Below are 21159 nucleotides of genomic sequence, written 5' to 3'. Positions count from 1 at the left end.
TCAAACAGTTGTCTCAGAAGAGTGCGTTTCTTAATTTGCACACATAGTTGAAAGCGGTTATCCAACGTGAATCCTCACATGTCTCATTTTCGAACTGATGGCTTGACGATCACCGATCGTGAACGTGAAAGATGGGGGGGGCCACCAAAGAGAAGGGCGAGAGAGTCTAAAGACTAGAGAGTTTGGCTGGCATCACGTATCAGAGTGGACTGGCCTAAGCGTTCTGCAAGGCGTGGTCTGTTTGGCGGGTATATTTAAGCAAGGAGTTGTTTTAAGTGTGATCGCCTGAACGGTTGGAAATGTGCTTTACAGTAGTAGCTGCATTATTTATGTGCAGGGAAGATATGGCGTGAGTTTCTCAAAAGGAGAATACGCGACGATCTAACCGAAGGAAAGGAGAGGAACGTTTGTGAGAAGGGAACTGTCGATGATTGTATTGACGCAAATCAATGAGTGATGATGCTCGGATCCGATTGAGAATGGTTGGAGGTGGGAGTACGTACTGTTCCCGATAAGCTCCTTATCGCCCCGCAGATCCTGGCCTCAGAAAAAAAATTACAGCATGAGCCAAGACCAAAGTCAATAGTGGCTGCTTCAACACCAAGGAACCTCCAATTTGTCGATAACCGTCTCCCACAATCTGGCGCATAATTGAACCGCCATGGAGTCCAGTTCAAAGCGTCGGAAGCTAGGCCACTCTGCATCTGGTCTGAGACACGATGCTCTCATTGATTTCGAGGCTCGCAGCTCCGCCAGAGTCTCAACCGCTAGCACTTTTGTCCTCCAAACAGACGAGCTACTCAAAGAGGCAAAACTTGACTATGAAAAGGCATTGAAGGATGTTGATGCAAACCTTCATCGATTGAAGGAAGCCATTGACACTGCGACTCCCCACGGACCTGAGCCTGTTCGTACTATGTGCAAAGCCGCCAATCTTCAAGACTAACAGATTTTGTAGATCACCGAAGTCACGAGTCGCTTTGAGAAGAGCCATCGCATTGTCATACCTTATCCCGATCCGAAGCCTGCTAAAGATGCTCCTTACAAGCTTTCTTTTGAGAAACCAGCTTCATACAATGTCGTTGGTAGCTATGTCGCCAAGACCATGGTCAAGTCCCAGGCGCAATTTGGCATCGACATGGTAGTTCAGATGCCCAAGACCATGTTCCAAGAGAAGGACTTTACAAGTATGCGATATTTCTACCGCCGAGCATATTACATTGCCTACATTGCCGCCAGCGTCAAGAAAGAGTTGGGAGACTCGATGGATATCGGCTTTGAATACCTGAACGAGAACCCGCTTCTGCCTATACTTGCACTTCGACCCAAGTCCGCCGATGAGGAGACCGATGCCAAGGAGATCAATGGGAAACCTTCAAAGAAGAAGGCGAAGGTTGCGAAATCCCCGTATACTATTCGACTCATCCCTTGCGCTCCCGATGGCCTCTTCCCCAAGCCAAAGCTACTTCCTAGTTCTAACAACAACCGAAGTGGAGAGTCCGATGACAAAAAGACACAGACCGGAACTCCTTTCTATAACTCTACTTTGAAAGCTGAGGAAACGTTCATCTCTTACCTGCGTGTTCTTACGCACGCCAAAAACGAGTGCCCCGCCCTGACTGACGCCTGTGTATTGGGAAGAATCTGGCTGCAGCAGAGGGGTTTCGGGAGCTCCATCTCGCAAGGTGGGTTTGGCCATTTCGAGTGGTCTGTCATGATTGCTCTCTTGCTTCAAATGGGTGGACGAAATGGACAGGCAGCGCTTTCAAACTCTCTTAGCAGCACTGAACTTTTCAAGGCTGCTGTTCAGTTCCTTTCGACCACTGATTTCAATAAGAAACCCTTCGTTTTCGGATCCTCCAAGATAAGTGCCGACTCTGTCCGAGAAGCTGGCCCTGTCATGTATGACCCAATTCGAGAACTCAACGTGCTGTCAAAGATGAGCCCCTGGTCTGCGAGTCTCCTTCAAATGCACGCCAAGTCTACCACCGACCTCCTCGCTGATGAAGCTGCTGACAAGTTCGACCCGACATTCATTGTCAAGTCCGATGCTCCCCTGCAGACATTCGATGCTATCTTCGAGATTAAGAGCAAGGATATTCCTAAGTCTAGTAGCTCTACTGACTGCAGAGGACATGCGTGGGACTTTAGCTTAGAAGCACACAAGGTACTCACAAAGGCCTACGGCACTCGTGCTCATCTTGTGCATTTCCAATTGCCTACCAGAGCTGGTTGGTCATTGGGCTCCGCGCCAACTTCAAGTTCTGGTAAGCTTCAATTTGGGGTCATGTTCGAATTCGCCCAGATGTCCAGACAGATGGAGCATGGTCCCGCAGCAGAAGAACAAAAAGAAGCTGCCAAGTTCCGACAATTCTGGGGCGAGAAGGCCGAGCTGCGTCGTTTCAAAGATGGCAGTATTCTTGAATGTGTTGAGTGGTCAAGCAAAGTCCCATTCCAGATCTGCGAGGAGATCGCAGCGTACATCTTGAAGCGACACTTGAAGGTTGCCAGCGAAAATATCATTGCTTTTGGGGCTGGCTTTTCCAACATTATCACATTCTCGCATATGGATAAGGAGGCTTTCGATGCTGCTCGAAGGGCGTTCCAGACCCTCGAATACGATATTCGAAATCTTGAAGAATTGCCGCTGCAGATTAGACAGCTTTCGCCGGTTTCACCAGCTGCTAGATATGCTTCGGTTGATGCTCCAAGCCCAGGCTTCCACACAGGTACTATTGAGCCTATAGATGTGAACCTCTATTTCGAGGCATCGAATCGATGGCCTGAGAACCTAGTGGCCATTCAAGAGACCAAGATTGAGTTTTTGCTGGACTTTGACAGGCGTCTCACGGCCGCGAAAGAAAACATTACAACCTACCTTGGCCGGGATAATAGGGAGATCGGCATCGAGAATTTGGCGTATCTCGATATTATCTACGAATCTGGCGCGGCATTTAGATTGAGAATCCATGCAGACTTGGAAGATACCCTGCTTGAGCGCCAAATCAAGAACAAAACACTTGATGCTCACATTCGAGAACAGTCGGAAGCAGTCCTGGCTAGGACCAACTGGTTCTTTGCTACCCTACCAATTCATACACAGACTATCTCAACCTTTTGCACACGCCTTCATCCTCTGTCACAGACTATCCGCTTGGTAAAACACTGGTTCAACTCTCACAAGCTTTCAAGCCACATCAGCGAGGAGCTTATTGAGCTCTTCGTTCTGCACGTGTTCTTGCAACCATACCCATGGAGGGCCCCCACGAGTGCCTCAACAGGTTTCTTACGCACCCTGACATTCCTGTCGCGCTGGGATTGGCGTGACGAGCCTCTGATTGTCGACTCTGCAGAGGAGCTGACTGATGACGATCGCCATAACATTCGCAAAGAGCTTGAGTCTCGGCGCAAAAAGGACCCCAACATGAACCACACAGTCATGTTTGTTGCTACCTCCAATGACACTTCTGGCCTCGCTTATACCCGCAATGGACCTTCTAAGCTCATCGCTTCACGTATGACACGACTGGCCAAGGCTGCGTGTAAGCTTGTCAAGGACAGCGGATACCGTATTGATGCTACTGATCTTTTCGAAACTTCGCTCGAAGACTACGATGTTCTTTTCCATCTTTCTCGAAAAGCTATTCGCTCAATACTTCGAGAGGCTGCTTCTGACCCCTCAGCCCGCCGTCACTCGCAGTTCAAGAACCTCGATGATCGCACAGGTCGCGCACCACTCCCCATCCGTGCTCATCCTGTCGACGTGTTGATGGAGGAGCTACAGCGTGTATACGACGACTCACTTGTATTCTTCCGGGGAACCAACAACAGCGACGAGGACGATGCTGTGATAGGGGCGATCTGGAACCCAAAGCTTCAGCAGCAGAAGTTCCGAGCTGGTCTACCTTATAATTTCCACAAGGTAAACGACGAGGATGGAGATGTAGTCGTGGTGAACCGTAAGGCAGTGTTGTCAGAGATTGCTAGGATTGGTGGCGATATGATTAGAAAGATTGAGGAAGTCGAGTAAAGCTGACATACGGTTGAAGAGGCTAAGACATATTGGAGAATACCCATGCATATAGATCAAGATATAGACTCAGGCTTTTATCTTGCGAAACGATTTTAAAAGTTTAATTTACATCAGGCGTCGAATTTACCTGACATTTATAGTTTCGGAGTAAATGGAATCTGATTGACTTATAAGATCGATGGATCTTTTTGGTGGGATGAGGATCAAAGATACGTACATACCCCATTTGATTGCCAGTAGTGGAAACAGCTTAACGCAAAAAGACGCGTCTTAACGCGTTTCACTTTCACCCCTCGACCACTATCTTTAGCCAATCTTCCAGTCCCATCACTGCGACAACCAGCTACGACAACTTCGAATTCATAGGCGCTCTGGAACTGATCACGACTAAGATTGTTGTCGATTAATCAAAATGCCCCATTCTGTCGAAGCAGAAGCCATGTCCTCCCCAAGCAACGTTAAGGACGAGCCTATGGAGGAGACAGGAATCTCTGATGAGGCTCCTAATGCGACTGAGGCAGATGTCAAGATGGACGAGACAGAAGACGTCAAAAAGGAAGCCAAACAACTCGAGGATCTATTCGACGATGTCGACTCGGACGAGGAGTTTCCCAGTTCCGCCGCTGTTCAGCCAAGCTCACAAGTTGCACCGCTTTTGTACGTAACATCCGCCTTTGGGCACAGTGGTTTAACTAATTGGTTATAGCGATGCTATGACATTGAAAGCCTCAGATCCTGAAGTCATGCGAAGCTTCTATCAGCGACTATTCCCATGGCGATACCTATTTCAGTGGCTCAATCACAGTCCAACCCCAACAAACGACTTTGGCAACCGAGAGTTCGCTTTCACTCTCCAGAACGATGCCTACCTCCGATACCAATCCTTCCCCACTGCCGATATGTACGCGATCTTGTTTCTCAATGCGATTTATACTCATGTTGTAACAGGCTCCGCAAGGACGTTCTCCGATTAATGCCCTCTCGTTTCGAAATCGGACCCGTGTACACCACCAATCCCCGGGACCGAAAGCAACTCCGCAACTCATCCGCCTTCAAGCCCCTCGCGAAAGAGCTATGTTTCGATATAGATTTGACAGATTACGATGATATTCGAACATGCTGTGACAAGGCCAACATCTGCAACAAGTGCTGGCAGTTCATGACAATGGCTATTAAAGTGGTAGATGTTGCGCTGAGAGAAGACTTTGGCTTCAAGCACATCATGTGGGTGTACTCAGGACGACGAGGTGCTCACGCCTGGGTTTGCGATAAGAAGGTTCGAAGCATGGACGATCAGAAGAGAAGAGCAATTGCAGGCTATCTTGAGGTGGTCAAGGGAGGTGCACAGAGCGGAAAGAAGGTGAATGTGAGGAGGCCATTACATCCTCATTTGGCGTGAGTTCATGACCTAGACTCTTGTGAAGACGGTACACTGATTCGTCGTAGACGGAGCCTGGAGATCCTGAAAACTCATTTCCAAGAAGACGTTCTTGATGTCCAAGACCCATGGGCTTCTGCTGAGCAATCTGAGAAGCTTTTGCAACTTCTCCCAAACCAGAACCTTAACGAATCACTAAGAAGGAAATGGGATGCCGCTCCAGGACGTGCATCAGCCTCAAAATGGGCTGACATTGACGCTGTAGCAAAGTCAGGCGCCAGCAAAAACCTCGACGCCAGACAGCTCCTTGAAGCCAAGCAAGACATCGTTTTAGAATACACCTACCCCCGACTGGATATTGAAGTCAGCAAGAAACTCAACCATTTGCTGAAGAGTCCTTTTGTCGTGCATCCTGGTACTGGCCGAGTTTGTGTGCCCATTAACACAAAGAATCTTGAGGACTTTGATCCTCTAGGCGTGCCTACGGTGCAGGAACTTTTGGCCGAGATCGACTCCTGGAAGGGGGAGGAGGAGGAGGGTGGTAAAGGCACAGCTGACTGGGAAAAGACAAGCCTCAAGCCATATATCGAGCAGTTCAGACATTTTGTCAATGGATTGATGAAGGATGAGAAGGATGTCAAGGTTAAGCGGGAGCGGGAGGATGAAACCATGGACTTTTAGATGTGATATGAGATGGAACAGACTTATGAACAGTATATTTGGTATACTTGGTATTTACTTTTGGAACTGGCTGGCGCAGTAAGGCACTAATACAGATATTTCTACTTTGAGGGAGCTTCCACTTCAGGGGTACTCGTTTGAGCGGTGGTCTCCTCAGCATCAGGGTCCTTGATCTCTTGATCTTCCTCCTCAGGTTCCTCGACCCCTTGCCCCTCAGCTTCTTCTGCTTCACCTGAATCATCCCTCTGGTCTCTCAGTTGACCGCCCTTGCGCTTAGGGATGACACTCATGAACGCATCGCCCCAGTTCTCATACTCAAGCCACTTGAGCATGATCTCAACTACGTGGTTTGTCGCTAGCACCGTCCGGCTCTGCATCACCATGTACTGGCCGATAGGCAACCGAGCCGTTCGGATGCCACGTTCCCTCGCTCGTTTGTAGCACAACCCCTTCTCGCGGTTCTTGTCGACGAGGCCGCCGATGACATAGCTTGTGTTGGGTTCGAGGCGTTCGAGTGTGTACGGCGAGTCTGATGACAGGTAAACGATGTCCTGGTACTCGGGAGCGGGCTCAGGCTCGGGATCAGGCAAGGGGAGAGGGTCCTTTTCGTCTCTAACCCAAGGGATTCTGTTGTCCAGGCTCCTCTGGAGTTGATCGACCATGCGATCACTCGGATCCTTCATCTTCTCCCGAGCCTGCTTCGCACACTCGATGAAATCTCCGTCCACAAAGTCAATGCCCTTCCAATTCTTGTGTTTGTCATCAAGGATCTGGTGGAACCGCTCAGCCAGTTTTCCATTCCAGTCCGAGACGAAGATATGTGTACGATATTTCGCATTTTTGTTCTCCGAGTATGACCTGGTGATTTGGCTGCCGAGCGAGATGAGCTCCTTCTCGCGCATGTACTGCTCAAAATCACAATCGAAGATGAGTGTGACAGGCACATTGACTGAAGGAGGTTTCTGCTGCCTATTGGCATTTGGATCGATGCCCTGAGCGATAAGTGCTGCTCTTTCCTCACGCTTGCGGACTTTGCGTGCGACTCGACTATCCTTTCGCTTCTGCTTGCGCTCCTCTTTTCCGGCTTCCCATTGCTGCTGTCTTCTCAAACGCTTGAGAGCGTTCTTGGACATAGGCTCGGCGGCTTCGTCATCCGCAGGCCGTTTTTGAGGAACAGTTGAGCCCTCTGCAAGAGGCACATTATCTGTTGGCTTTGTGTGAGAGTCGGCGGTGACTGTTTTCTCACCATGTCCAGTGTTGGCTGAGTTTTCTGGTAGTGAGAGTGTCTCCTGATGAGGCTGACTTTTCTCTCCTTCACTTATCGTTGGCTCCATCCTGGGAGAAACAATCCTTCCGGTCTTATCTATACATGAAACCAATATTTGGCGAATTGATGAACTGATTCTGAGTTCAGGTTAACTCCTCCAAATGTTAGACTAAGTCGTGTAAGAGGTTTGCCAGGATAACGTCGAATAGGAAAATGAGCTGTGTAACGATCTTATTATCGGGCAGCCGCAAAAGTTGAAATAGTGGTATAAAAGTAATAAGAGCCAGACTTCCCCATGAGTCAATGGCAATCCGTCGAATAGCTCTCCTCAGAATCAAAGCTAGAGAGGAAGAATCTCTCTGTTAAGCTCATAACTTAGTAGCCAATTTTTGGTGGGGCCATGATGGAGGTACGTACCGCGATAGAGGACTTGAATTTCATTGAGCTCTCCCGAGCCAATGAGAGCAGAGTAATTGGATGACCAACGTCACGTGTTCCTTGTGGAGGCATCTCAATCCTACAGTTTCCATAGCTCGGCTTCAACCTCAGGTCCAAGAAATAAAAGCTCCCAACTCCTCTCCCTCACAGCAATCGCAATGGAGCACCCGTCGAGCGCGAATTGGAAGGCTCACAAGAAGGCCGACAACATTTTCAAGCCTTACGATGTCCTCGATGACACCGCAAAGGCTGGTGTGATCGGTGCTCTCAGTGGTCTCTTCCTCTCCTCCGTCAAGAATGCCATGGCCAAGAACAATGTCGGCATCTTGAGCGTCTTCACCCGAGGTGCTCATATCATCGGTATCGGAGGTACGATAGATGCGGTGGACAAGGCCAATTGGAGGTTTAGCGGTACTAATTGTGTCATATAGCCGCCGCTCCCGCCGCATATGTCTTCGTCTCACGAAGCTCAATGAACCTCCGCGAAAAGGACGACGCCTTCTCTGCTGCTCTCGGTGGCTTCGCCCTGGGTTCAGTTCTCGGCCTTCCCAGTATGACCTGATCTTGTACCTCAAATCACAAAAACCGCATGATTTAACACGCTACAGCGAGACGAATGCCCGTTGTTATGGGACTCGGTGGTGGTCTCGCAATCTTCCAGGGTATGTTCCACTACCTCGGCGGCCGATACGATAGCTTCAAGAGAGAGGACGACGAGTTCGAGCGCAAGGAGATCATCCGACGAAGCACCCGACTGCCAATTGAGCAGACTATTTCAGAGATTGGCGAGGGCCGAGGTAAGTCGCGCACAACGTTTGATGTGGCCGGGCAACTTCTCACACTTTGATAGGCATCCGACCTCCTGGATATGAGGAGCGAAGGGCAGAGCGACTTAGTGCGAAGTATGGTGTTGAGATCAACCCTATTAAGGCGACTGTCGAGGGTAGCCAATAAGCACGATGCGACAAGCGGGCGCACGGGACGGGACGGGAGCGATTGTACATAACTCTTCTGGGCGAGGAAGAGATGCTACACTAGAGAATTGGAGTTTTGTTTTGTTTCCATGTGAAGCTCTGAACTGTGCCAACTCACGCTTGGGCAGTCAGTTCTCTCCTAAAAGGTATGTCATCTGAGCCTTCATTCATCCATCCCTCCCCATTTTGCAATGATGATACACCGAGTCAGAGGCTGTTTATGATCACAATGATTCCAAACCTCACCAATATCTACATCCTGAGCACGATCCCCTATTAATTCGCGTGGTTTTGATGGCGTTATTCTTGTCTATTCACTGACCATGGTAGATTACATTCATAGCTCTCTATCATTAAGGAAATACCCCATGTTACGATATCGCAAGGTAGGTCAAGTGTGTCTCTGTTCTTTTGCTTTGCTATGATGATATACCGAGTCAGAGGCTGTTTATGATCTTAATGATTCCAACACTCACCAATATCTACATCCTGAGCCCCTATTGTCACTTGTATCAAGTCTTTTAATTATTGAATGAATAATACTGACTGCATCAAGACACTAGGCTCCTAATCTACCCATTTACGAAATCATTTCTGTATGAAGCATCGTGGTACGTGTGATTTATTTCATTTTCTCGCATACCGTTCTATGATGATACATCGAGTCAGAGGCTGTTTATGATCTAAATGATTCCAACGCTCACCAATATCTACATCCTGAGAACCCGCTCATTTTATCTTTGTCTACTGCAAGCTCATTTGGATGTGTCGCTAACCCATCCAAGCATAGTTACTCTGGTTTATTCCTCTTTTACGTTTGTCACAAGCGTTTGTCTATCCTGATCTGACTTTACGGTCATCTCATTATTTACGCCAGTATAAGCTAGCGACTTTCTCATTAAATGCGGATTATCTCACGTTCTCAATGTTAACCCTTTTTGAATGTATTCATCCATCCTGTGTCTCGTGTGGGTTCCATTTGCTTTTGCCCTTGATCCTTTCTTTCCAACACAACCGACTTTCAAGCCTGTGATTTTCTCTTCCATCCGTGTTGGACAGATCTCAGACCTTAACAACCTTCAATCCGACTTGCACATAACGTGCGAAGACGAAAAACATACAACCGGCCAGCATAGAACAGCCACAAAACAACTGCAGGCCGAGATAGTCACCATTCTGAGCAGACACGATGGCTCCGGCGATGGGGCTTCCTGTCAGAGCACCAAAAGACGAAACCGCAAACGCAGCGCCAACACGAGTGCCAATCTGGCGAATATCGGAGAGCTGTGCGATGAGAGTCGGGACGAGGCTGATATAGCCACCCGATGAGAACCCAAAAATGACAGCAAATACTACAATGCCGGCGGTATCTTTGACAGGAATCCAGACGCAGAAACAAAAGAGGGCGGATATGAATGTGATGATGATCATGACATTGTATCGACCGATCTTGTCGGCGATAATGCCGGGAATAATACGACCAAAGATACTGTAGTCAAGTCAGTACGTACTGCAAAGCATCGTCTAGAAGGGCCATGACTTACCTCACAGCGTTGAGGATAGGTAGCAGGTAAGGGATCAAAGTCTCGGACATGCCCGCAGCCTGAGCCTGGAGGAGGACATAGTTGAAGGGAAGAAACATGCCCCACATGAAGAGAAAGAAGCCGATAACTGTGATGAGGATGGGGAGTTCGCGGAGACCGTTGATGTATTCCTTGACAACAAAGGGCTTGGAGCGGGGAGGCAGACGCGACTTGACAGTGAGACAAGAGAAGACAAGCAAGACGAGGAACATGAAAGCCATGGTACGCATCATCCAGGGGAAACCGACACTCTGAATCATCTTGTCCATCATGATTGGGAGAACAACACCTCCGAGAGATGAGCCTGAGACCATGATACCGAAAGCGCCAGCTCTATGCTTGAAGAACCATGTGACGAGTGAGGACATGCAAGCGTTGAAGACAGCGCTTGATCCAATAGCTGCGACGATGGACTGTGAGAGGAAGAACTGGTAGTATTCTTTTGACAAAGAAATCATCATGAGGCCGAAGATGTAGGCGATCGATCCGCCCCAGAGAAGATACTTGGGGCCGTAGTTGTCGAAGAGACTGCCAAACTAGGAAGAGGTCAGTTTATTGCTAGATACGAGGAGGATGTGTATACATACAATGGCACCACAGAAGACCATGAAGAACACCTCAACAGAGGTGATCCAGCTCACGGCAGAGCTATCATAGTCCCTAAGCGGTCCAGAAACATAGTATTTCTGAAACACACCCACGCAGTTCACAAGGCCGAATGTGCAGAACAGAGCACACCATCCACCAAAGACAACAAGCCAAGCCTCGAAACCACCATCTGGGAAATCACCTGGTGCCATTCCTGGTGGAGGGCCTGCTGGCGGTTGCTCCTGTTTCTTCTCATCATCGTCGCCACGCTCGAGATCAGCTGCAACGGCGTTGGCAGGTTCTGGATGTATGTTGGCTTCTGTCTTGGTCGTAGGTTGAGGAGCTGACTTTTCAGGGTCTGTTGAAGTGGTTGGTTGGAGGTTTCTGTCATTGACGGTCTCGGAGGAGGAGGATATCGTCGAACGAGCCATGATGATGGTTGTGTAGGTGTAAGCTGAGATGTAGGGCGAAGAAAGGGAAGTATTATTATTGTATATTGCGTGTTACTGAAGCTGCCACTAGGCCATGATATGTCATGTCAGTGCTAACAAGTGTAAATCATTGCTGTGTAGTGATTGTATGGCTCAGTCCAACATGGGCAGAACCTTTATAACTATTAAATAAGTCGCCCTCTGTAAATCTCACCGTCTTACATCTACCTACCTATGTACTATGCTGTAATATATGATCTATATTAGCTATAGTAGTGGGGTAGATCTCCCGTTGTTGAAACCAATACCTACGGAGTAACGTGCCTATCCTTGCACCATTAATCGGTGTTCGTCCTTGGCGGAGGTGATAAATCCGTCCAAGTGTGGACCAGTATCGGCTTTAACAAGGGTGCTCTTTGCTTATTTCGTCCGTTATCACACAACTCATACCTAGGTACATATCGTAGTCTCATAAGGCTGGTCTCACTCTGACATTGGACTTAACTCAAAGCCGAGTCGCGAGCTGTCTAAGCCCAAAGCGTGGCTGGCATCGGAAATCATCCAATAATTTCGAGCCATGGTAACATACGAGGGCTCCTTTCGAGCCTACATTATTAATACAAGTTGAAAAGGAATGGTTTGTCAGATAAGTTGGCTGCATGAGATGAGTCAGTGATCGTCGTGCGTTTTAGCCTGTTGTTGAGCTATCTCCTATAGGTAGGGAGGGGCCAGACTTAATAGACCGCTCGGATCCGATGCGAGAATTGATTAGCCCGTCCATCAAAATACCGGTATCTACCTACCAAGTGACATGCGCTGTTATTACGCTTATGGTGCTGGCTGTGCCTCTCCAGGACTCAAGCCACAAACTTGAGTATGAGCCGAATTCCCGATCACACCAATCAACTATGAGCTCTTCAAATATCTCAGTATTGATACATAAAGACTTCAGCTCTATGATGGATAGTATAGGTAGGGAAGTAATCATACATGACAAACAAAACGTTGTGTTGTGTAAAAGTCTCCTGCTCATCTGCCTCCTTTTTTTTAATTCATGCTCTGCAACATCGCTCACTCATATCACATTGCTCCTCGTCTGCACATTCTCATCGTATGAACTCCTTGAGATCTTTGCTGTCCTCGAATTTTACCTTGCCATCCTTCTCAACTGTGGCAACGTGAATCCCCGTCACTGACTTGTCTTCCACTTCTGGCTCAACAGCCTTGACAGGGGCAGGCTTGGTCTCGATACCGTCAGTCAGCTTGGGCTTGTTCTTCAAGTCGAGGGCTTTTGCCAGGACACCGGGCTCGGCATCAGCAATCTCGTTCACTTGCTTGTTAGTGAGAACATCTGAAGCGCGCACTCCTCGGCTAGACATTAGGATCTTTGTAGGGCCATGAAATTGGAGGAAAAGGCGATCACCCCAGATGGTTCGTCGAGTAGCGGTTCGCATGCTGTAGAAAGCTCTTGCTAGGTACTTCCATACCTCCGAGTTACGGACAGTCTTCACCCACTCAGGCTCTGAGATCCATCTCGATAGCGAGGGCACCTGGAGTCGTAGGCTGTTGCTCTTGAAGCGGAAAGGCTGTGGCGGATATCGGCTGATCGAGTAGGCGACAACGCTTCCGGGGTGCGCGACAAACTCCTCTCCCTCTTTGAGAGTGAGCTCGTAGATTTGTCCTGGTGCTGATAGAGCAGCGAGACCTCGTCCCGTAAGGAGTGTGTTGCCCCAATGGGCCAGTGTAAGGCTGCTCTGGATGCGCGCCGAGGGCGCAAGAGTGTGTCCTGTCCACGCCAAAAGGGCATTCCTCTGTGAGACCATCCAATCTGTGGTTCCGTCAAGGTGGAGGACTGTAAAAGTGGTTGTAGGTGACTTGGTCGATATCAAGGCTGTGATGGGTGTCGTGGCTGAGATGCGCTGGTAGAGAAAGGGGACGCCGAGAAAGGCTCGAGTGATCGGGTTGAGGATCGAGAGTGTGGACTGGGCCTGTTTATCGTATTAATAAGTCTTTTCTGTATATCTTTGTCGTGATGTTGCGTACATTTTCAGGCTTGCCGGCCACAGCAACCAAGGTACCCCTCCGAGTATAGAGCTTCTGCGACGCCGACAACGTCACGGAAAGGAGCGAATATGGGGAGCCCAGAACCTCGAATCGAGCATCTAAACATGTAAAGGGTCAGAGACTCGCTTCTGTCATGGCTCAATGGCACGGAGAAATCATACCCGCAGGATCCCTTGCCTCAAGAGCTCCAAAGGCATCAGCTCCAACCTTTGGCGCTTCAGTGCTCGGCGCAGCGCTGATCTGGATACTCCTACACTGCGTGCAGGTATACGAGGGTATTGCCCGCAGCCGTAGTCCTCGTGCCGCTCTCGTCAAGGGCAATTGGCCTCGCATTTTGTTTGGATATATGAGCTCTGAGAGAGCTGTACAACTTATATATCTACCACCTCACATTCAACTCAAGCCATGGATGGAACCTTAACCCGCTATCACCAAAAGCGAATCAGTCTTGTTAGCGGCTTTTCCCGTTCCCACACTTCATGTCACGTGCGGCTCCGTTGCTGTGCCAACGCCCGTGCTTTCTTCCTCATTTCACTAGACCGCTACCCATGCCATCTCTCTCTATAGCAAATCTTTGCTAACTTTCAGGACGTGGTAGCGGCCAGTTTGGTAGGCTGACAGAGTCCGACTCAACGACACCTTGAGCTTCTTCGCCCTCACAACCAATACAATCCTCTCGATACCGAATACACGTGTATACATTCATAGTACTTACACAATGAGTGTGAGAGTGGTCTCCAGGATAAGACCGCTGCTGGAAAAGGAGCGCGAATGTGACATTATTGTTCGAGCCGATACCGCGGATGCTGGCAAGCCAAACACGGTCGTCAAGATTCCCAACCCCAAGAACGAGGCTGAGGAGTTCTCATTCGCGTTCAATGGCGTGTACGACCGATCTACCACTCAAGAGGAATTGTTTACTGCTGAAGGTGCGATCTTATAAGCTAACGCGTTTTGTTTCATCTTGTTTTCGTTTACTACCTCTCGTTCATGCTCATATCGTATCGTGTGTTGACTCGAATAGTGGCGCCGCACGTCAAGTCTCTCTTCCAGGGATTCGATGTCACAATATTCGCCTACGGTGTCACCGGTACCGGTAAAACACACACGATGCGAGGCGGTATGAAGCTGGCAGATCGCGGGGTGATTCCTCGGATGCTCAGCAACGTCTTTCGAAGAGGCAAGAAGATCATGAAGGATTCTCGTGGTGAGACGGATGTCCAGGTTTTGCTGTCCTACTATGAGATCTATAACGACAAGGTCTTTGATCTCCTCGAGCCACCCGAGAAGCGAACGCCAACCGGCCTACCACTACGAGCTGAGGCCAATGGCAAGACCATCGTTGTCGGTCTGTCAGAAAGAGCCTGCGAAGACCTCAAGGACTTTGAGAAGCTGTATATCGAAGCCAACAACAACCGCGTCACGGCAGCTACCAAGCTCAACGCTCACAGTAGCCGCAGCCATGCTATTCTACGAGTCAAGCTAATCCAAACGACTTCAGAGATGGTCAGGGAGAGCACAGCATCCGCCATTGACTTGGCCGGATCTGAGGACAACCGCCGAACCGACAACGGAAAGGAGAGGCTGGTGGAATCTGCGGCCATCAACAAGAGTCTCTTTGTCCTGAGCCAGTGCATCGATGCTATCGGCCGCGGTGACAAGAGGATACCCTACCGGGAGTCCAAGATGACACGGATTCTGTCACTGGGTCAGAACAATGGAATCACTGTCATGATCTTGAATCTGTCCCCTCTGCGAAGTTATCACCTCGACACCCTCAGCAGTCTCAACGTCAGCTCTCGAGCCAAGAGGATTGAGGTTAGGGAGATTGAGAACGAGATTGTGTACAAGCAAGTTCCTAGGGCAAACTCGGGTCTCACAGGTTCCAATGTCCAGCGTCAGCCTCTTCGGCCACTTGCCAATCTCACCAACGTGCACAATGGTAATGTTGCTGCCAAGGCCGCTGACAAGGCTGCTGATGCCAATAAGCCCGTCAAAGCCTTCAGCGTCTACACTGACAAGTCCAAGCCACCAGCAGCACCTGTCAGCCGTCCCCTAGTGAGCTCCAATATCGCTCGTCGAGTCAATCCAGTCAAGCGGCCGTCTGAGAATGATGCCGCTATGAGACCCAGTAAGATCTCGAGACCTACAGCTCCAGCATCTGTTACGGTTTCCGCTGCCCAGATTGAGGCCATGGTTGAGAAGAAGGTCAGCGAGATCCTTGCTGCTCGCGTTGCAGCTGAAAAGGAATCTCAGCCACCACCAACGGTCCAACCTGAAATCAGTGATGCTGTGCAAAGGCGATTGGAAGCTCTCGAGCGGCGGATTGACAGCGATGAATGGCGAGATGATTCCAAGTCGGATGGTTTGAGGTTCCTCCTGGCTGCTCGCCAACACAAGGAGCGTGGCGAGGATGAGATCGCGCTCAAGATGTACGAGAAGGCTCTACCCTACTTTCCTGGACAAACAAAGCTGCTCAACAAAATCGAGAGACTGCGATCACGGTTGAACGGAAACGCTCCCGCTCCTTCTCCCCGCCGGGAAACTCCTCGTTCAGAGCGCAAGAAGCGAAGGCTCGTCTACGATGATGCTGACGGCGATTACGAGACTGCCGAAGCAGACGTTGATGAGGCAGAGTTTGCTCGCCGTGCCCCAAAAGCCAAGTCTCGAAAGCTCAAGGTCAAGGCTCTTGCCACCAAGTCCATTCTTTCGGGTGACGATGAGGGTCCCGCATCGCCTCGAACTCAGCATCTCCTCGATATTGTCAACTCACGCGACCTCGATCAGATTCGAAGCCTAGTCGGCTTCGGTGCGAAGAAAGCCCGTGACCTAGTTGACTATCTTGAGCTCGTCAACGATGACGAGGCTGGTGGCCGTATCGACAGTCTTGCTCAGCTGAGGACTGTCCCTGGCATGGGAAGCCGAACCGTGGAGAGAGCGTATGACGGACTTGTTGTTTGAGCGTGGCGTAAGTTGCTTTACGCCCGGAGATGGGATGGGCATCCAATGCTTTTGGTCTTATATCATAGCCGTATACCCCCCTGTTTTGTTCGAAGTTGATGGATGCATTGGAAAGCGAGGGGAGTTCATGGAGTTTGGGTGAGTTGAATTTATACAAAGGTTGCATGGAAGGCAGTGGTAAAAGGCTGTCATTTAGGTGTTTGTTTGTTTATTCATTAATCGGGTTCCAAATTGCACTACATCTTGTGTCCAAGTAATACTGACTTGCATTATGCTGTATTCCATGTGCATCGTTTGTTGTAGGGTCAATGGACTGTGAAATGGGACTATCATGACTGAACCACACTTACACACTGCCCGCGAAGAAGGTAAGCTTGCTATCGCCAACCAGTAATCAATGTCCTGTTTTAAATATTGCTTTAATAATAAATAAGCCCTCTAGGAGCTATCGCATTTCACTTGGTGGGACGAACTTCAAAAGCTATGGTGTATCTACAGGGTAGCCTACCCTTGATACTAATGTTTAGATATCCATAAGATGGTAGGTAATGTTAGGACTTTGTATTCCTTGCTTTAAACGACATTCTTTGACTGAATTCTGCAAATTCTTGTCAACGATTCGGTTCATTATGGAGCATAAACCAACCCATAAACATGTTACTGGTATGGGCTGCAGACATTCATGCATACATAAGAAGATAAGACGACACGAGACAACACAGCCACTTACACCGTAAACGTATTTTATGCGTTGACCAAGGAATTTAGGGACGATCGCACCACATGAAACCACTTCTGTCACTTTAGGTTTGTGCATAGCCACTGGCGTTTGCATTATTTAACGTCTCTGCCGACCCAAACTTAGACGATCCAATGATTTGAGACATGTAGACGCTAGAAACCGGCTGCCGAAGCCTTGAGTTTCGTGTAAGAATGCATGTGACCAAATGCATCAGCATTATTGTATATATTTATGATCATCATTAAAGATGTCTTCTTATTCGCAATCGTGTTGTGTGAATCTGACAGTAAAACAGACCTTGTTTTAGGAATCTGAAAACCTGAGACACTGACATAGCTCGCAGATCCACGGAAATTAAAATTCGATGCCACATCTCGTATCGATCAAGACTTGTTTCATCCCCATTCGTCATAGACAGCAGCAAGGTAGGTAGGTAGGTTGCAAGTTAAGCGTTTGAACATGATATTTGTTTGCATTCGTTGGTACCTCACTCAGGTCAAAGTCCATAAGCCCATATCCTCCCATAAAACTCGCCTGCAATACTTTTTGTTGTGTTATGTACAGATTGCAGCGCCTGACAGTTGCCTGTCAGCTCTAGAAATAATGATGCAACAACCAATCCCAAGCTGTTCCCGTAGGAAGCTGAGTAGTAAGGTGCAGAAGCAGCAATAACAGCAAAAAAGTATAAATCAACGCCATAGAAGGAAAATTAGGTAAAAATGTCGGTGATGACCGATGCCACGTCCAGCCTTGCAAAGCTCTGCAGTCCGTAGCCACCCCAGATATCCAAATTGAAGCCTCTCTCAAGGCTCCAGAGTAAAAAGGGGGGAGAGAAAGCATGTGGGACGGAAAAGTAACCAAAGTAACAAGTCGTTAAACAAGGCCCCATGGCTGGGCACACAACCCAACCACAATAAAATGTGAGGTAGGTAGTGAGTGATGCGATCCGATGTTGTAACGTGTACCAACAAAATTGGGCGAGTTTCGTCGTAGGGAAAACCTCGAATGAATTGGGGGTATCCGTTAAGTCCAATTCGTTCATCAGATGGTCTCCCGTCTCATCTCATGTATTCCAATCCAAGCCGATCCGTCCCCGTCTCTTCTCAGCTCATCTCATCTCATCGTGTCCGTTGCTTACACGCTGTAGCTATGCGCCTGCTACGCCTGCGCCTAAGCTGTAACCATCGCTTGGCGCCAATACCGTCAATCATAAAAAAAGAACATCGCGTGATTTTTTTTAATTGTTTTGTCTTTTTTGTGTTGGTTTGACTGTCCAAGAATTGACTCATCGGATCATGCTGCTCCGTCGCTCTTGGATGCTGGGCATCTGCTTGTTGCTTGAGCCTCCAAAGTGAGGAATGGAGCTGAAGCGATTCAGACGCTTACGCTCAGCAGTAGCCATAGGTGGTTGTTGCTGGTGCTGCACCTCAGAAGGGAAGTGATGCTCATCGATGCCCACGCTTGAGGGGCCGGGCATAGAGCCAACGCCGGCCTTGTCTCCGTGCAGGGCATCGATGTTTGAGGAACCGGAGGAGGAGCCAGTGCTGTTGGGAGTCTGGTAGACGTACTCTCCATCAACGTAGACAGCGTTGGAGACGAAGGTGGAACGTCGGTGACGGCGGCGGGTGTAGCGTTGCTCGAGACGGAAGAGCTCCAGCTTGGCCTGGATCTTGTCCATGAGAGACTTGCCCATTTTTGCGGTGGATGTATCAAGTTTTAGGTGGTGCGTTCAGAAGAGGTGAGATTGAGCCCGTGTATATTTAAGGGCGATCAGTTCGGATCTCTCGGTGAGATTCGAGGACGCGGCGAGGGAGGCTGGCTTCGTAATGGAGGAGTCGAGGATGTGGAGATTAAGTTTCCAGGTATTCGTACTGCAATCAATGCCGTACGCTTTCGATTTGTACCGAGTGAAAATGTTTCGTCTCGGGGGATTGTGTGTCTTGTGCTGTCCTTGAATTGACCCTGATCATAAAGGGGGAGGCAATTGTTCGTCTTGACTGGGTATTGGTGTTTGCACTATATGGTCACCAGCAGCAGGTCAAGTCAAGTACTGATGTAAGTTGCTCGGCTGTTTCGGCGATATCGAGGTTGGTTGGACAGTAGTATTAAAAGAGAGTAGGGGACATTAATAGCTTGAGCAAGAGGAAGCAAATCGCCTGGAGTTATGTTTCCTTGTCCACGAAAGAGATCCGAGTCAAAAATGAATGAGTGGATGTGAATGAGAGCGGGAGACTGGGGGTAGAAGAAGGATTACGATTGCGACAGGTACAAGGAACAGGGAGAAGAACGAGGGGGGGAGGATTGGATGGAAGATAAGACTCAAGGTTGAGGTCCAGTGCTGAACATGCATCCAGCATGGGCCGGGCCCCTGAAGAGTTAGTTGTCTAGTGGAGGGGAGCACACCGGGGACAGTAGCCCGCAGGTACCTAACTTTAGAGAGTTAGTGGAGTCTGTAGCGCGTAAGACGTCTGACTGACTCTCTCCACTGGGGACAGACGACAGTGGCATCTCGAGCTGAAGAGTATGCTCTCATTCGTCGACCCGCCCAGAGTCCCAAGAGGATGCACCCAACAGGGGAGGCCCGGAAAGTGGGTTTAGCCTAGACAGGGGATGCTAATTGGAACTGGTCGCGTGAAAGTGGATGGATGTGTCAAGGGTGCCATGCGACCGAAAAGCTTTTGGGGAGCAACCTGCAGATGCTTGAGGGTTGAGGCCCCCTGAAAGGTAACGTTGATGGTCATTGAGTGATTCTCTGTCCTTGATTGAGCCTTGAGGAGTGAGGAGGCTGGCTAAAGCTTGCCTCGCGGCTCTTGACTTGGGAAAACAGAGCACAGAGTCTTGAAGAGGCTGGAACATGAGGTGGAAATCACTGCAACCATCAGTCACTGTGCTTAAAAGCCATGATAATCTTGCACACCAACTTGTCAAAGCTTTCCCCTATCCTCCCGCTGACGGCCCGTCAAAAGGCGTTTGGTTTGTTCTTTGTCCTCAGCTCACTCATCCAGTGAAGAAAGAAACCCACACTCTTTGTTAATTATTAGATCAAAAGCTAACAAGGTAGCTATTATTCCATCTAGCTCGGACCTCAGAAGACCAAGTCTGTTCCCAACGCCGGCGGAAGCGCTAAAAGGCATACCAGCATGATTGCGTCGTTGGCGGGTTGACATTTTTGACGCAGGGGGTGCCTAGGTGCATGCGATCCCCAGTTCAGAAAGAGGAGAAGGAGTTTGCAGAAGCTGGTTTCGTTTTATGCCGAACACGAACGAGGTTCCATTGGTTCCTGACATGGAAACGCAGTATCTGGGGCTTCCACGCGAGAAAGGAAGCCAAAATGGAAGTGGTGGGAAAGGAAATGGGCATGGAAACCGTCAAACCACATGGTTTCTGCGAGTCAGTATCCACACTCTATTCTAAATGTTGATCCTAGGTTGCAACCGTGGGACGATCCGACTCAGAAAATGTCATCCGCAGAGCATGTCTTTCAGCTCGTCGATCAGCCGAGATTAAGACGAGATTTATATGATTTTCATATCATATAGATTTCCCCAAGAAATGATCAATTGTTGCTCACAATATTCCAGAGAATCAATATCTCCTGCAGCCCATCCTCGCCCTCTCCATAGCGGCGAAGTGAACCAGGCCCCCTTGTTGGTCTCCGGTGAGCGAGCATGGTTGGTTCATTGGACATGCTGTATCGGGTATGGCTTCTCTGCACGAGCTGCACGTTTTTTCTGCAGCGCCGCTTAGTAGAAACAATCGGTTCATCCATTACGCGATCTCCTTTCTCGTCCTCTTGCCCGGCTATCACTGATAGTTTTAGCCTGTTGCTTGCTATTCATCGACAGAGTTTTAACCACCATGAACAAAGTGGCGCAGCTCACGGCTTCTAGACCGATGAGCTTGGATGAGAATACTCCGTACTTGCAAAGGTTTCTCTTCGCCGTTTCAAGCCAAAAACGTGCAAAGATTGACTACTTTGGCCATGTGGCTTGGCTTGGGATTATCACAACGAGTCAGGT

At 49.1% G+C, this 21159-nt stretch overlaps 8 protein-coding genes across 8 annotated transcripts; 4 read left to right on the top strand and 4 right to left on the bottom strand.

Moving 5' to 3' along the window:
• Nucleotides 1-661: 661 nt before the first annotated feature.
• FTJAE_12311 (u3 small nucleolar RNA-associated 22) lies at nucleotides 662-4030 on the top strand (the record flags this gene model as incomplete). The annotated part of the gene is made up of 2 exons (XM_037345344.1): nucleotides 662-907; nucleotides 959-4030. 2 exons carry the CDS (start codon nucleotides 662-664, stop codon nucleotides 4028-4030), a joined length of 3318 nt encoding a protein of 1105 aa, XP_037200643.1.
• Nucleotides 4031-4445: 415 nt separating this feature from the next.
• FTJAE_12310 (DNA primase small subunit) lies at nucleotides 4446-6092 on the top strand (the record flags this gene model as incomplete). Its single annotated transcript, XM_037345343.1, has 4 exons — nucleotides 4446-4690; nucleotides 4740-4934; nucleotides 4982-5428; nucleotides 5480-6092. 4 exons carry the CDS (start codon nucleotides 4446-4448, stop codon nucleotides 6090-6092), a joined length of 1500 nt encoding a protein of 499 aa, XP_037200642.1.
• Nucleotides 6093-6193: 101 nt separating this feature from the next.
• Nucleotides 6194-7426, bottom strand: FTJAE_12309 (tRNA (guanine-N(1)-)-methyltransferase; the record flags this gene model as incomplete). The annotated part of the gene is made up of 1 exon (XM_037345341.1): nucleotides 6194-7426. One exon carries the CDS (start codon nucleotides 7424-7426, stop codon nucleotides 6194-6196), a length of 1233 nt encoding a protein of 410 aa, XP_037200641.1.
• Nucleotides 7427-7955: 529 nt separating this feature from the next.
• FTJAE_12308 (NADH2 dehydrogenase (ubiquinone) chain) lies at nucleotides 7956-8751 on the top strand (the record flags this gene model as incomplete). The annotated part of the gene is made up of 4 exons (XM_037345340.1): nucleotides 7956-8166; nucleotides 8229-8348; nucleotides 8406-8594; nucleotides 8648-8751. The coding sequence occupies 4 exons, from the start codon at nucleotides 7956-7958 to the stop codon at nucleotides 8749-8751; spliced, it is 624 nt and encodes a 207-aa protein (XP_037200640.1).
• A 1082-nt stretch (nucleotides 8752-9833) lies between these two features.
• On the bottom strand, nucleotides 9834-11373 carry FTJAE_12307 (monocarboxylate transporter 2; the record flags this gene model as incomplete). Its single annotated transcript, XM_037345339.1, has 3 exons — nucleotides 9834-10260; nucleotides 10316-10890; nucleotides 10942-11373. The coding sequence occupies 3 exons, from the start codon at nucleotides 11371-11373 to the stop codon at nucleotides 9834-9836; spliced, it is 1434 nt and encodes a 477-aa protein (XP_037200639.1).
• A 1106-nt stretch (nucleotides 11374-12479) lies between these two features.
• On the bottom strand, nucleotides 12480-13770 carry FTJAE_12306 (altered inheritance-mitochondria 24 mitochondrial; the record flags this gene model as incomplete). Its single annotated transcript, XM_037345338.1, has 3 exons — nucleotides 12480-13361; nucleotides 13417-13535; nucleotides 13599-13770. The coding sequence occupies 3 exons, from the start codon at nucleotides 13768-13770 to the stop codon at nucleotides 12480-12482; spliced, it is 1173 nt and encodes a 390-aa protein (XP_037200638.1).
• Nucleotides 13771-14155: 385 nt separating this feature from the next.
• On the top strand, nucleotides 14156-16398 carry FTJAE_12305 (kinesin family member 22; the record flags this gene model as incomplete). Its single annotated transcript, XM_037345337.1, has 2 exons — nucleotides 14156-14366; nucleotides 14462-16398. The coding sequence occupies 2 exons, from the start codon at nucleotides 14156-14158 to the stop codon at nucleotides 16396-16398; spliced, it is 2148 nt and encodes a 715-aa protein (XP_037200637.1).
• Nucleotides 16399-18425: 2027 nt separating this feature from the next.
• FTJAE_12304 (uncharacterized protein) lies at nucleotides 18426-18833 on the bottom strand (the record flags this gene model as incomplete). Its single annotated transcript, XM_037345336.1, has 1 exon — nucleotides 18426-18833. The coding sequence occupies one exon, from the start codon at nucleotides 18831-18833 to the stop codon at nucleotides 18426-18428; it is 408 nt and encodes a 135-aa protein (XP_037200636.1).
• Nucleotides 18834-21159: the final 2326 nt, after the last annotated feature.

This window comes from Fusarium tjaetaba, assembly GCF_013396195.1.
Source record: "Fusarium tjaetaba strain NRRL 66243 chromosome Unknown NRRL66243_c0000330, whole genome shotgun sequence".
NCBI lineage: Eukaryota > Fungi > Ascomycota > Sordariomycetes > Hypocreales > Nectriaceae > Fusarium > Fusarium tjaetaba.
This window is presented reverse-complemented; position numbering and strand designations above follow the sequence as displayed.